Source organism: Stegastes partitus, unplaced genomic scaffold (assembly GCF_000690725.1).
Source record: "Stegastes partitus isolate 25-593 unplaced genomic scaffold, Stegastes_partitus-1.0.2 Scaffold1781, whole genome shotgun sequence".
Classification (NCBI taxonomy): Eukaryota; Metazoa; Chordata; class Actinopteri; family Pomacentridae; genus Stegastes; species Stegastes partitus.
In genome coordinates, this window is record NW_007579512.1 from 1,271 (window position 1) to 15,972 (window position 14,702).

The following is a 14,702-nucleotide window of genomic DNA, read 5'->3' on the forward strand; positions in this document are numbered from 1 at the left end:
AATGATAAACTAAAGATAGTGGGCAAATCTAAGATAAAACATGTCAGTAATTCATTTGTGTTCAAGTTACCGCACATTTGAATTTGACACTCACCCTCTCAGAGTGTCCTTAAGTGCAGAGTGGAAGTGAGTGAAGAGGTGTGCTTGTTTTATTTTCCAGCCACTCCTGTCACAGACACTACCACAGTACTCTGTTCACCCCGCCCCCATAAAGCAGCACTCCTCACAGAAACTACTCAATGACAAGACAGTATTTCACCTGGGGGGCGAGAGAGGGCCAATCAGATTCCAGCAGGGGCATTGTCCCTGTGGCCCCTCCCCTCCCTTCACCTATGGTCGGGAGCCCTGTATAGGCACATTGCTATGTTATTATAACATAAATTATAAGGCCACAAGGTGGCGGTGCTGCACCGAGCCGGCTCTCAGCGTCCGGACTACGCCAAGAAGAAGAGACGTCACTTCCGGTGCTTCTGCCGGCGGGAAGCTGTAGTTGCACCACGAAGGCTCGGTCCGCTCATCATGTCCCGCATTCTGAACGGGATCGTGGCAGTGTGTCCCGACCTGGGCATGGGCAACAACGGACACCTGCCATGGCATCCGGTTCGACTCGGGTGAGTCGAGTTGGTCCGTTTCAGTAGAACCACAGAGAGCTGCTCAGCCCGGCTCACAGGCTGAACAGCTCTCTGTGGTAGACAGATCCATATCTATCTATCTATCTATCTATCTATCTATCTATCTATCTATCTATCTATCTATTTGCGTAAGAACTACACCGACCTCTGCTTTTCTTTTATAGCAACGAATTTGCGCATTTCCGGAAGATGACAGCCACTTCATCTGTAAAAGGTAACTCACATCCAGCTCGTGTTCCGGTTCGAATATTTGGGTTCGGAGTTGATGGGTGACTTGGTTCCAGTGAGCAGCAGCATTATCAGCTCAACATTTTGCAAAGACGGTTCATTTTAGCCCCGCCCCCTTTAGGAAGAAAACTCTCTTTCATTGAGTGGAAGGGGCAACAACTTCCACCACACAGCTGCTGACATCTGTGGCTGCTAACTTTGTGTCCATGTGACTGTTGGACATGGACACAGCATGTTGAGGTTACAAAAGGAGCAGTTCAGCGGTGGAACTGAGAAATGGGCTTGAAGTGACCCCGCTTAACATGTAATGTTAACAGGCTACGTTTTTGTCAGTATCTCATACTCATTCTGTTGTCTGACAACTGCACACAAAAAATGCAAACAGCTTTATTGAAAATCGGGCTGTATTAAAATACAACATATGTGCACTGAAGAAGAAATGCAAACAAATGTACACACTGGTTTAGTTTAGGATTTTGTATTATCAGTGCTATGGGGAGAATTGCTATAAGTCCAACCTTTTTCCAGAAGTCTAGATTCTGAGGGAATTTTCAAGTATTGTATTGCCTTTATGTAAAGACAATTCCACAAGTAAGGGACATGTTAAAATAAAACAAAATTAAATATACAAACATATGTAGCTTCCCAAAAGTAGTACTTAAGTTTTGGAAACTTAGTTACAGTCAATAGGTAACAAATTTAGGATGCTGACGAACCCAATTTTACATCACTGTTGGGAAACAAACCTGAGATTTACAGACCAAATTTGAAGCACAAGAGCATGTTTTACCATGAGTAGTCACACAGTCTGATGTTAACTTCCACTCAATGACTGCAGCTATAGTAGCGATTACTGGGTTACTTCTTCTATATGTAGATATCATCCAGATGTGGACATGAAAAAAACAGCCAGTTACTGAGATGACTTTAGCACTGACCTGTAGAGTTTTGCTCCACTTACGGAGACTAACGTTTTTTGCAGCAGTCCCAGTAAACACAGAATAAGCCAGTAAAGGTGGGCGGCAGAGAGGCCTTGGGGACTGAGTCAGTCTGGTCAATCACTGCTCCCTGGTTCCACCCCTTTCTCTAAACATGGTCTCTTCTGGCTGTAAGAAAATCCAAGATGCTGACCAGGAAGTAGCAAACTCCTGACCTTACTGTCTCAGTCCCAACACCAGGGGGTGACGTCACAGTAGCCATGTCCATCTTTCTTACACAGTCTATGATGGGAACCAAAGTAGCGCATTTAATTTTCACTAATCGGAAAAATGCCAAATATCAGCCAGTAATAATCAGCCAGCCAATAGTCAGTCAGGTCAATAATCTGTCTATTCCTGCTCAGTTGCTCATAAACATTATTTGACCATGCCTATAAAATCAGTGTTTTATTATCATTGCCTTCTCTGATAAAATAAAACCAAAACAGGTTAAGGACTCCACTGTCAGTTACAAAATTTAAAATGAATAACAGAGAAAGTTAGAGATTGATTGTGAATGAATTCAAACCTTGCTGTCTTGCAGGCAAGCAGAATGTGGTGATCATGGGCAGGAAGACATGGTTCTCTATCCCAGAGAAAAACAGACCTTTGAGCAACAGGATCAACATCGTCCTCAGCAGAGAGTGCAAGTACGTGTACCACAGTTCAGTCAAAGCAACAAAAGTCAATACAGCAGTACTAAGAGTCCATCTTTTGTTTTTTGAATTCTTTGCATGTCCGTCTTTGTTGAGGAGGACAGACTCAATCTGCCTCAGCATGGAGGATACCGGTGGCCACAATTTTCTGGGGGATAAGAATCACTAGATGATCCTTAACACAATGCAGAATTGTGCCCCAGTGTGGCAGAATTGTGCCCCAGTGTGGCACAATTCTCATTTTCAACTGCACAATAACCTTGTCCACTTCCTGCCTCTGCAGCACAAAGGAATCACTCACCTCTATCACTCTATCACCTTCTTCAACTTAGCCAATTCATATCATTCAGCGCAGTTGTCTGAAAGGACAGCGTACTGAGAACAGCTGATGAAACTGCTGAACTCTAGAAAAATAATATTTTAACTATACCTACATCAAACATAGATACAACAGTATCACTAGCAGTAACCAAATGGAAAACAATTTGGCTTTTTCCTCCAACTGTGAGTTGTAGACAGGAATGTATAACGATCTATGCTGTGACTCGCAATACAAATTTACAACTTTGACAGTACAAGACCATTCACAGGACTCAAATGAGCTGAACCAAAAAAAGACATCTACAAAGCACTGATGGTTACTTCCTCCCACACTGACCAGACGACCAGTTTGTCAATGCCTGGATCAGTCTTCGCACAGAATACATAACACTAGAGAAAGTAACGGTCAGTCTGTGTCATTTCAGGTTGGGTGTTGCTCCAACAACTCACATTTTGTTCAGGGTTTGCTTATTTATTATTTGGGACTAACAACAAAGGTCTCTTTAAGCAAAAGGAGACTGTCATGTTTTCAAACCAGAAAATGTCTTATCTTTCAAGCAGAACTAAATGAAAATGGAAAAAAAGTGCAAAATTTTAAAACACGGGTGCCTTTGGGCACCGGAAATTTCCTGTAAGTGTAATTACATAGATGCATCTGTATTTCCTCCCTAAACATAGTCTTTGTCAACTTTTCACAACTTTTCGGGCCTCTAACATCAGTACAGTCTGATGCGTGGCAAGTATCAGAAGCCAGCATTAAAGTTTTATTGTGTTTGTCAAAATGGTGAAAAAAATTGGTGTGCATAGTGGTTCATACATTGTCTCTATGCAAAGTAAGAAGTTGTTTCCATGTTGTCAATATGTGTAAATTTACCAACATATGAAGCACTGAATTTTTCATGTTCTGTAATAATGTTTTCTGAGCAATATCTGGCAATATGATTTCCTCCCAAATGAATAAACATTTGTCTTATCTTAACTAATCATAGACGCATAAATGGGAAATATACCAGGTGGAACAAAAACGGAATTACCCTTTGACTCCTTACATACCATGATTGCCATTTAGCAGGATGTTACGCTGCTTAGGCATCTTGGCCAAAATGTGCTGCAGTGAAATGTTTCTTTGCAAATAAATGCAAGTATTGCTCAATTCTAACTGACCTAACTGCCAATCTTCCTCCAGAGCGCCCCCAGCAGGAGCACACTATCTGGCAGCAGATTTCAACTCAGCGCTCAGGCTCGTTGACGTGGAGCTGGCTGAGCAGGTTGACCAGGTCTGGGTTATTGGAGGAAGCTCCGTCTACAAGGTACCTCCATCCGTTTTTTTCTCCCTACCATTAGTTTGGAGTCTTGCTGGAAAATTGTGAAAAATCAATATTTTTTTTAGGTAACTGGTGTATAGTGGGTTTAACTATCTTAGAAATATTCTATAGGTAGTTACTGAATATTTAATGTGATTGTTACACTGGTTGCTGCTGTCAGTGACAGGTGGTCAACCAATTCAGCATGAGCTGCAGTTACACACATCTCTTGCACAATTCAATTCAATTCAATTCAATTCAATTTTATTTGTATAGCGCAGTTTGCAACACGTCATCTCACAGTGCTTAACAAAGTACGGTATAGACCTTACAAATTTATACAGAGAACCCAACAATCCAAAGTAGCCTTTGGACTCCCTCTGAGCAAACAGATGGCAACGGTGGGAAGGAACCAAAAAACCTCCGGCAGAACCAATCTGCTGCATTAGTTTCTCTTTTGTAATTTATTTTTTCTCTTTAATTTGTATCTTTTTGTTTTGGTTGTTTGTTTGTTTGTTTTTAAGAATCTGGTGGGTTTCCTAGCTGGGGTTTACAGATTTTTGTTTTTTAGCACACCCAGAACTTTCTTCTTTTATTGACTATGTTGTGATTGCTTTGGGCTACCCAGGAGTTGATGGAGAGGCCGGGAACCAGGAGAATATACGTCACACGAATCCTGAAGCAATTTGTGTGTGACACATTCTTCCCGGAAATCAGTCCTGAAAAATATCGCCTATTGCCAGAGTAAGACCATGACCATGCTTGGCACAGTTTTGAGGGAATTAAGAGTTTGTATCACTCAAGTCTTTAGTAGTTTGGGCCCTTAGGTCTTTCAGTTATTAGAACATTGTGTTAGCCAAGTTGATTGCTGAGATCTCAGTAATTTAAAGTGTTTATCTGGAGACCAAACAGAAAGTGAGCTAATGACCTCTCATGTCACTGGACTTAATAAGTGGAGTGAGCACAGCAAGGCCATATGAAGCAGTTTGGGAAATCATTTTTCTGTTTGCCTTTCTTTTCATGGCCAAGTAACATTTGTATTGTTTTCCTCTGCAACTTTTCTAAAGCAAATATATTAAAAGCACATGTTCTTCTCCAGGTTTCCAGAAGTGCCACAGGAACTGCAGGAGGAGAATGGTATCCAGTACAGATTTGAAGTCTATGAGAGCATCTAGTAATGAGCAGGCACTGAGGAAAACAGCCAATGTGATTTTTGTTATTGGACACCAGCACTGGCCCTTGAACTTGTAATTTTTCCAAAAAAAATGTATGCACTACAGTTGTGTTTCTCTTAGTGTTGAAATAAACACTGATTTCTTGCGATTTAATCCATCTTGGTTTGTTGCACAATGCTTAATCTCAGTTCATCTTCCTGTGATTTGTGGATCAACTCCAGACTGTTCTTTGTCACCACTAGGTCAGACAAATAACATCTTTAAATGCAATTGAACCTGGTGTCAGAGATTGATGCTTGGTTGCTGCCCAACCCTTGTGTAAACTAGAACTGAAGGTAGTGATGGATTTTTGTATTTTTTTTTTCTTGAATTTATTTTTTAATCCAAAGCAAAGGAACTGAATCACATCTTTGAGCACAGCCTAAATGTGTTCACTGAAACCCAGACTAAAGGTGTTTATGGGACTAGCAGTTTAAGGTGGGATGATGTCCCTCTACAACCATTTGACTACATGATCATAGCAAGGTTCAAGTGATCTTAAAACCAGAACAAGGCTTAATCCACTAAAATTCTTCAATGACTGGGCTACAAGTATAAATAAACAATTTTGTTTTACACATAAATTGACAAATCACAACACGTTATCTCAGGATACTATAGATAATGGGATCTAATCGTATTACAGAGAGAAACCCAAACATTCCAATTGCAAATGCAAAAAGTCTCCTTGAAGTGCACAGATCTGTGTGGATGTGGAAGAGCCTAAAGCAGACAGTGAACAAAAAGTCAAAAAAAACAAACGTGTCTCTAAAGTAATTTTAAAAAAAAATCTGTCTGCACTTTAAGTTGAGAAGTTAGTGACATACAGTAGTGATTCATAAGTGCAAGAATGGATGTAAAGTGTTCCTTCCTTCATTCAGTCATTCATACATTCATTCCTTCAAGTAAGTTAGTTGAGAACTGCTTCTCATTATCAATAACGACCCGGTTACGAGGCGGCATACAAACAAGAAGTACTCGAGTATAACTACATATTGACACCAGCACATGAACAAACTTACCAAAGACAGATTGATTAGCTAGATTGAAAAGAGACTGGACTGTAGGAGTAAAAGCAATTATGAAGAGAGATATAAGATTAGGAGGCCCCATGCAATAAAATGGTATGATAAAAATAAACCAAGACATGTCTAAGACAACTTCAGGAAGAACTAAAATCAAGACAGGAAAAGATGAGTTTTATTTTGATTTAAAATTGCAAATTTTTTTTTTTTTGGGCCGCCACTATAGCTCACCTGGTTGAGCTAGCGTCCCATGTACAGGGCTACAGTCCCGATGTGGAGGTCATGAGTTTGGGTCCCGCTCATGGCCCTTTTCCACATGTCCTCCCCCTCTTCTTCTCCCCCACCTTTCCTGTCTTTCTCTCTCACTGCTCTATCCAATAAAAGCACAAAGGCCAAAAAAAAACAATTGCAAATGGTTTTAAAGTTAAATTGGAGACTGTTCCGGAGCTGCTTTCCTGTCTACAACATTATATTGTAAGGTCTTAAATTACGGACAGATCTATATCTTCCTTTGTTGAGACAAATCCTTTTCACTGTGGAGAGACAGCTGCCCTGTGTTGATTCTGTGCTGATCGTGAGCTCAGCGGACACCTATTCTAACCACCTGGGGTCTTTCAGTCAGGAAGTCCAGGATCCAGCTACAGGTGGGAGTCGGGACACCAAGGTCTATCAGCTTCTCTATCAGCTTGGATGGCTGAATGTTGTGGAGAGAGTGGAGAACATCAAGTTCCTCAGAGTGCAGATCTTACAGGACCTGAGCTGCAGTGTTCTTATTCCAGCTCAGGTCCTGCAAGATCTGCACTCCGAGGAACTTGATGTTCTACTCTGAGCTACTCTGTAGAGTGCAAGTATTTGTAAATCTGATTCTGATGAAGTCAGTGCCTCACCAGCCATGAACTTCACTGCACATCACTGGTCAGAACGCTCTCCACCACACCTCTGTAAAAAGTCCTGAGGATGCTGGCAGGGAGAGAGGCTTGTTTCAACTTCCTCAGGGAATGCAGTCTCTGCTGGGACCGTTTGATGATTGCTGCAATGTTCTTGTTACAGCTTAGGTCCTGCAAGATCTGCACTCCGAGGAACATCAAACTGCTGATCTAGATATGTAAACACTTCTTTATTTAAATTGCTTAAAGTTATTGGATCCTGAAGAAACGCTCTCTCATCTTGCCTGTACTACTGTGTATGTATAGCAAAATGACAAACTTGATTTGGACATATAATATGTTATTATATATGCACTGTATTATTATTATTATTATTATTATCGTTATTATTATTATCGTTATTGTTATTGTTGTTGTTGTTGTTGTTATAATTTTGCAGCAAGACATCTATCCATCCACGCATTGGAAATGTCCAGAAAATTTGACTTGCCTGTGCTCTAACTGACCTGTAAACATTTCCCCATACCTACGAGTCTTTTAGCTTTTCATTCAGACCATTACAGCCAAGAACAATATTTAATTTGGTATCAGTTCTTAAGAAAACCTCTTGCTTTTGGAGATTAATCACTGTTTCAGAGGGAAGACAAGGCAGTAGCATGCCTTAAGGCTGTTACTATGTTGCTAGCTTGAAAATATTAGTCCTTTTCAATCTGGTATGTTTTATAGTGACATATTTTATTAGTACTTCGCAATCACTGGCTTCTGAATATGGTAACAGGTCTATGAAGTGAGTGAAGCTTGCTGCTGTGCAATCGTCACCAAAATAAATGTGCTTGCAGCCTTGAACTTTGCGGTGACGTTGACGGCACTATTGTCAGTTCACACATCAACAGTCCTGAAGGTGAAAAGAAATGAGTCTTACCTGCGCAAATGCTTTACTAAATGCCATTGTCTGCACTGGGGGTGCTCACAAAAGGATGTGCTGTCATTGGCTGTACGCTTCCTGCTTCTCGACTGCCATAGGCTAGCCTTGTGCTCTCATCTGACGTATATTCGTCTTCACTCCCTCCTTTCATCAGTCACACCCCTGTACAGATGTCTGGTCTCCCTACTGGTTTCTGCTCAGTCTGCACACTGACAGTGGCCTATGAACTGGAGGGGACCTGCAGTTTAAACAGTTTTCACAGTGAAGAATGAGACACCTTAAGGTAAGTTTGCGCACATTCCAACAATAACAGTACAAGCACTTTATGTGCCACTAATTTCCTCCAGTTTTGTAGGATATGAAGTATCATTTAATACTGACAGCAGACAAATAATATTTAAAGAAAATAAAGTATTGATCTTTATATGTACAGTATATCATCTAAGTCTTAGAATGTATGCCATGAAATAAGAGTTATCAGTGTGGATGGTTCATTAGGTTGTTTTGAGTGACTATGATATATATATTTATATATACAATATACTCTACAAAGCAAATATGTAGAACATATACATGTCACACATATTTGCTTTGTTTGACAGCCATAGGTGGATACTATTTGGAATTGGTCTATGCACTGGTATGTACTTGAAAACAGGCAGCAGAAGGTTCCTATCAAGTCATGTTTTGAAATTTGCTTTGGTCAAGAATGGACAGCAGACTGCTGAGTTACATGTGACTGGTCATCTCATGTTTGGCATTGCACACAGCCTTCCACTCGACTACATGATAAGTAGCTCGTAACACATCCATAGGTGCACATGCATACAGAAATGTACATACATATAAATCATAATGATAATATTTTAGTCTGTCATTATGAAAGCTGTAACCGAGAGAGAGAAAAAAAATCTGGCCTTCACTTGTGGAGAGATAAAATGTTAAGGAATGACATTTTCGCTACTGCCTCCATGATTAGCTATTCTGTCTGTGTTGGTGCTGGTTGAAGGCCAGGCTTGACCCCTCAGAGAAGCACAGATGGGGGTTTGAATGTCACCATGCAGAAAATGCTGCTAAAATATCTTGCTTCTCACACAAACACTACAGTTTCTGCAAATGAACCGTCATAGCATTGTGCAAATGCTAAAAACTACTCGAGTCATTCAGTACTGTGCAATCATACAGTAAGAACACTACAAGATTAAAATATATTTTATGTACTCTATCAATTAGCTGCCAGTCTGGGTTCTAGCTCCAGTAGTAGAACTAAACAATTTTTTTTCAGTGAGTACTATAGCACTGTAAGGGATTCTCGACTTTACTGAGGAATCTACAATCTTTATGGTTTTTGATTTGGGAAATATAGTACATTTTACTCCTCCTTGTTAGTATTATTACTTTGTGGATTAAGATTGTGCTTAAAAAATGATGCTCATCTCCCAAAATCCAATGCAGTATTATAGACTAAACCAGCAACAATTTACTGGATACAGCAAATAAAATAGGCTCAGCTTGGTTGTTTGTACCAATCACTTGTATGCATATTTATAATACTTTATAGCTGCACTAGTCAATACGTGGTTTTACTCTAAATCAAATGACTATAAATATATGTGAAAGGGGTCACTCAAAATGCAAACCCTGTGGACCCAGCTCTGTGGTGAATGTTGCTGCTCTGTTAGGACACTGATCTGTTTTACAGCCCACAAACTGCTCTTGGCAGCCTTGTTTTGAACATTTTAAGTATTTGGAGAGACACTGCAGGCTACATGTTGGACTCTTGCCAGTAATACTTATCATGTTTCAGGACTTGCAAGCCACTGTTTCTGTATGTAAACAAGATGTTGTGAATGAAAGGAAAGCTGTAAGCTTAAGTGGTGGTGGGGCTCCGTCTTTTTCCTTGGAAATAGTATGAGTTAGCAGATGCATGTGCAGAGGGTGAGGATGTGTGAATAAATGTAGACACTCCTGTTCTGAAGGTGATTCTCAGATAGTTACAGGCTCATTGTAATCAAATAAAATATAATTTCTATTTCTCTACTATCTACTTCAATTTTACCATTGTTTCATCCTGGCATGCACTGCTCCTGTAATGTGCCCAAACTCAGGAGGACAAATATGGGGGGATGAGGCATTTATCTGTTTTATGTCTTGTCATATTAGGCTGCAGTCAGATCGTAAAATGAAATACAGCTCGATGTTACAGGGTGTGCACTGAAAAGTACATTATACAACACTACCCTTCTTTATATTATATTATTATATATTATATTATTACCCTAGCTGTACTGATGTACATTTATACATCCTACGGATACACACACCTCGCCAATATGAGTCATCAGCAACAGTTTGACACACCTGGATGAAAGAAACACAAGGCCACACACAAACAATAGTGTGTAGAAATGAATACAGGCAGTACAGAAGGTGATGACAAACACATTGTCTTCTTACATCTGAAGCAGGAGGACGAGGGGGCAGATGTTCTGCACTTTACCTGTCTGACCTTGTCACATGCTCTCTACAAACAGCAGCTGAAGTTTGTTTTTTTTTTTAACTGTTGCCATTGTCTACCTCAACTACTGTAAATCATAGTGCCAGGGACAACTATGCAAGCGAATGTTGGCTTCCTGCGCAAATGCAGATGAGTGTGCATGTGTCATCCCTATCAGAAGTCTTACAATCACTGTGAGAATTCAAGGCAGCATACAGCTTGTTACAGGAGTACAAAGAGGCCATATAGCTGCTGACTGAACTGCTGCTGCTCCTTAAACAGTGGGAAATTTCATAACATCTGAACAGAAATGTCATGACAACATATGCCAAACGGACCATAAAGATGAACAGTTGTCATATGTAGACTCACCACCCTTGACTAACACGCATCAAAATATTGGCTTCAAGGATGCTTTTGTATGTTTTTTTTTCTTTTACTACAAATTGTGTGTGTTTTAAATTCCTGTTTACCACTCCTCAAAACATGTCATAGAGTTTAAAAATACGATTTTCTTCCACCTAGGCCACCTTCCGTTTGTATTCATTTTAGTATTTCAGTGTCCTATGAACTTTCCCAGATGTTTACAACAGATCTATGTTGTGGGTGTTCCACAGTCACTACTTTGGTCATCAAATGTTGTTGCTATGGTTATGGTTCATCAATTTTCTAATGTGTTTATCCTGTTCAGGTTCAAGAGTGGGCTGGAGCCTATCCCAGCATGCACTGAACAGGTTGCTGGGACTTACAGGTCTAACTACGTATTTTAGCATATATAGACAAATCAGTCACATTTACACTAATGGGCAATTTGGAGTCCTGAAGCGAGCACATGTATTGACTCCTTACAGGTTTCACCAACATTCCTTTTGCACAACCTACCTACAGCTCTTTTCCACAACAGGATATTAAAGACCTTGACCTCTATTCTTGAGGTTGATCTGTAACCTAACCTTTAGGGCATAGGTTCTAGGTCCTAGCATGTTTTTTTTTTTTACTGTAGTAAAATGTTTGATACCAGATCACACATCGTCATTTTTATGTGCTCTGTAGATAACAAGTCAGGTATGGGACAGACACAACGAACTAAGTGGTTCTTTTCTTTCAGATTTACATAATAACTTTTGAATGTCAGCATCAAGAATATAAGGGCACAAACCTCAGGAGGTCAACAGAATGTAGCACAGAGAGCACAGGTCTTGCGAAGTGTTGTTAAGGTAATAAAAAAGTAGTGCAGAAGAAAAGATTAGTGCCAAATTAAAGTTCAGTATCTGAGGATTAGATAAATTTAAACAATTAAATTTTTTGATGAGGGATTCACAAAAAAATGCATTTTGAAAATTATGGTTATTTGCACCCAAACAAGGTGGTTTTGAGGTCATCACAAAGACACAGTATTGTAAATTGTCGACCAAAATGGCATTTAAGACATGAAAACGGATGTTTTAAGGGCCACTTAGTGTAAATATTTTCAAAAGTGTTTGACTGGATTTAGTTCAGAGGAGTTACATACCTCCTTAAGCCTATCTACCACATCAAGGTACCAATCACAGACAAGGTTTTTTTTTTTTGATTGTTTATTTTTTGGTTTTTCTATGTATGTTAAAAATTCTTAAACATGAAAAGAAACCAGAACAAAATTCTAACCAACAATAAAAAATCACAAAAAGACAAGAAAATTCTCACACACAGGCTACAAAAAAATTACTGGTGTCGTGAGTTGTAGGTTACAACACACTTGTGCAGTTGACTATTACAGTCCTTGTGGCTCATGGCTCTGAAGCTGGAACACTTTCATCCTGAAAAAGGGATTTTCGGGCTCGGGGTGGACCAGGTATGGGGATATTTGTTGGCAAACCGCTTGTGGCAAGCTTAACGGAGGAAGAATCTTTAGGAGCAGCATCTATTTTTTGCCTAATGAGAGCCGAAGCAGCCATTTCTGCACCTCTTGGATCTTGAAGCATCTCATCTTGCAGAGTCTCCCTCCTATCAGAAATGCCACAAGGTTGGGGATGTTGGATCCCTTTGCCAATCACCTGCCTACAGCGCTTGCAGATTTTGACTGGCTTAGGCATGGCTAGCCTGTTAGGACATGGCAAAGGTGGCCTTCCACCAGGAAAAGGCCCTTGCTTGATTTTGCCACCAAATTTATGGCCTTCTTGACCAGGGTTGGCCCTTGCAATCATGCAAATACTGCACGGACAACCCTGAAGTTGAAAAATCAACTGGATCATCTAAACAAGCAGGCTTTCCCCTGTCTATATCCAAGAGGATATTTCTGCAGCAGGTACAGATGCCATTTGGCAACTTTTGATTACTTGGATCAGAATCTTCCATGAAATATTTTTGTACTCTCTCGAGCACTATGCCATTGATAGCATTCATTAATGAGCCTTTCTTAAAGTAGACAAGGCAAACAAAAGATCGATTGACTTCATGAGTTTTTGCTGGAGGCATGTTGAGTTCAGCTAAAGTGTCACTATTTATCTCACCTTCGGCAAAAGAAGCTTTTGAAGGAGTTAATAATGGATATACCAAATGCTTTTGAAAGAGTTGATCGGTATGTATAAGCAACATCTACCTGTTAGATTACCAACATCTGTATATTGGTACAATGTACTTGAAGCACATAAAATATCACATGAGACAAAGACAGCCCAAAAATCATAATTTTCATGTCTTATAATGCCCTTTGATTCCAAAATTTGCAATAATGTACTTTGCAAAGACCTCAAAATCACGTTATTTCGGTGAAAATAACCTTAATTTTGAAAATGAAATATGTTAAGAATCCCTCATCAAAAAAATTTATTGTTTTACATTTTTCTGATCCTCAGATACTGAATTTTAATTTGGCACTAATCTTTTCTTCTGCACTTTTTTATTACCTTAACAGCACTTCGCAAGACCTGTGAGAGTTTACCAGACCAGCTCAATACCAGCTCTCCAAAGCTGCCGTCTGTCTCCTTCATACCACCAGCTACAAAAAAGGCCTGCTCCTATATGCTCTCCAAAATCAGGAATCAGAGAGGTGAGCTGACTGCAGGATCCTTGGGCGAGACACTGAACCCAAAGTTGCTGCCAATGGCAGGCAGTGCCTTGCATGGCAGCTTTGTCACCATTCACCGTCTGAATGGGTGAATGAGACAACATTGTAAAGCGCTTTGAATACCACTAAGTTAGAAAAAAATAAATAAATCTCTGTCATTGTTCTGGTGTTTAGCAAATAACCCATCCATCTGCTCCGCGACCCGACAAATAACCCTAACTGACTTAAAACAGGAAAAGTTTAGTCTGATTTAATGTCAGATAGTGAGGAAAAAAGGGTTTTATGTCTTTCTATAGAGTGTATGTAAACTTCTGGCTTCAACTGTAAAGGTTATGTGTATGTAACAAGGTCTAAACAAAACTGCGGAAAAATAATAAATCTCTGGGTCTGGGATCACCACAGTTAGTCAGTCAGTGATGTCCTGGTTCGAGGGTAAAGACCACATGTATATATTTACACAGAGTAATGAAATAGTCTTAGGCCTTAGAAGAGGAGTGACTTCACACAGAGAATAATACACAGACACAAGTTGGTTATTTTGCTGTACCAAAATTATTATTTCAGCATTTCTCACAACAAACATACATTTACAATAAAATGCGTTTATTCATTTCACCTCAATTTTCTAAAAAAAAAAACCCACAAAAAAAATCAGATAAAAATAAAATCTGGCCAACATAAAGGTTTTGCTGCAGCTCTATAGTCCCTTAATTCAGTTTAGTTGTGCACAACCATAGCTTAATCCAATTTAATTCGTGGGCTTTTTTCGAGATTGTTGTGGTCTAAAATGCCTGCATTTGCGGCAGCTTTTCTAAAAAAAAATTGCGATGTAAGTTGTGATGTTTTAAGCATATTTGTTGCGATGAAATTGCAGAGAGAGTGAAAATTGCAAAAAAGTTGACTCCCCCCCCTTTTTTATTTTTATTTTTTATAATTCATTAAAAATCAAAGGTAACTTGGTGCAGCAGGAATAAAACTGCACTCTGG

General features: G+C 39.7%; 1 protein-coding gene across 1 annotated transcript; it reads left to right on the top strand.

Moving 5' to 3' along the window:
- Window positions 1-448: 448 nt before the first annotated feature.
- Window positions 449-5,446, top strand: LOC103372563 (dihydrofolate reductase). Its single transcript, XM_008302231.1, has 6 exons — window positions 449-611; window positions 797-846; window positions 2,382-2,487; window positions 4,001-4,124; window positions 4,747-4,862; window positions 5,218-5,446. Exons 1-6 carry the CDS (start codon window positions 520-522, stop codon window positions 5,291-5,293), a joined length of 564 nt encoding a protein of 187 aa, XP_008300453.1. The 5' UTR covers window positions 449-519; the 3' UTR covers window positions 5,294-5,446.
- Window positions 5,447-14,702: the final 9,256 nt, after the last annotated feature.

Bases quoted from the DNA above. Each gene is read 5' to 3' on its own strand.
- LOC103372563 (XM_008302231.1), top strand. From the start codon at position 520: ATGTCCCGCATTCTGAACGGGATCGTGGCAGTGTGTCCCGACCTGGGC. The intron at 4,125-4,746 runs GTACCTCCATCC...TGGGCTACCCAG, and splicing joins GAGGAAGCTCCGTCTACAAG to GAGTTGATGGAGAGGCCGGG. The intron at 4,863-5,217 runs GTAAGACCATGA...GTTCTTCTCCAG, and splicing joins AAATATCGCCTATTGCCAGA to GTTTCCAGAAGTGCCACAGG.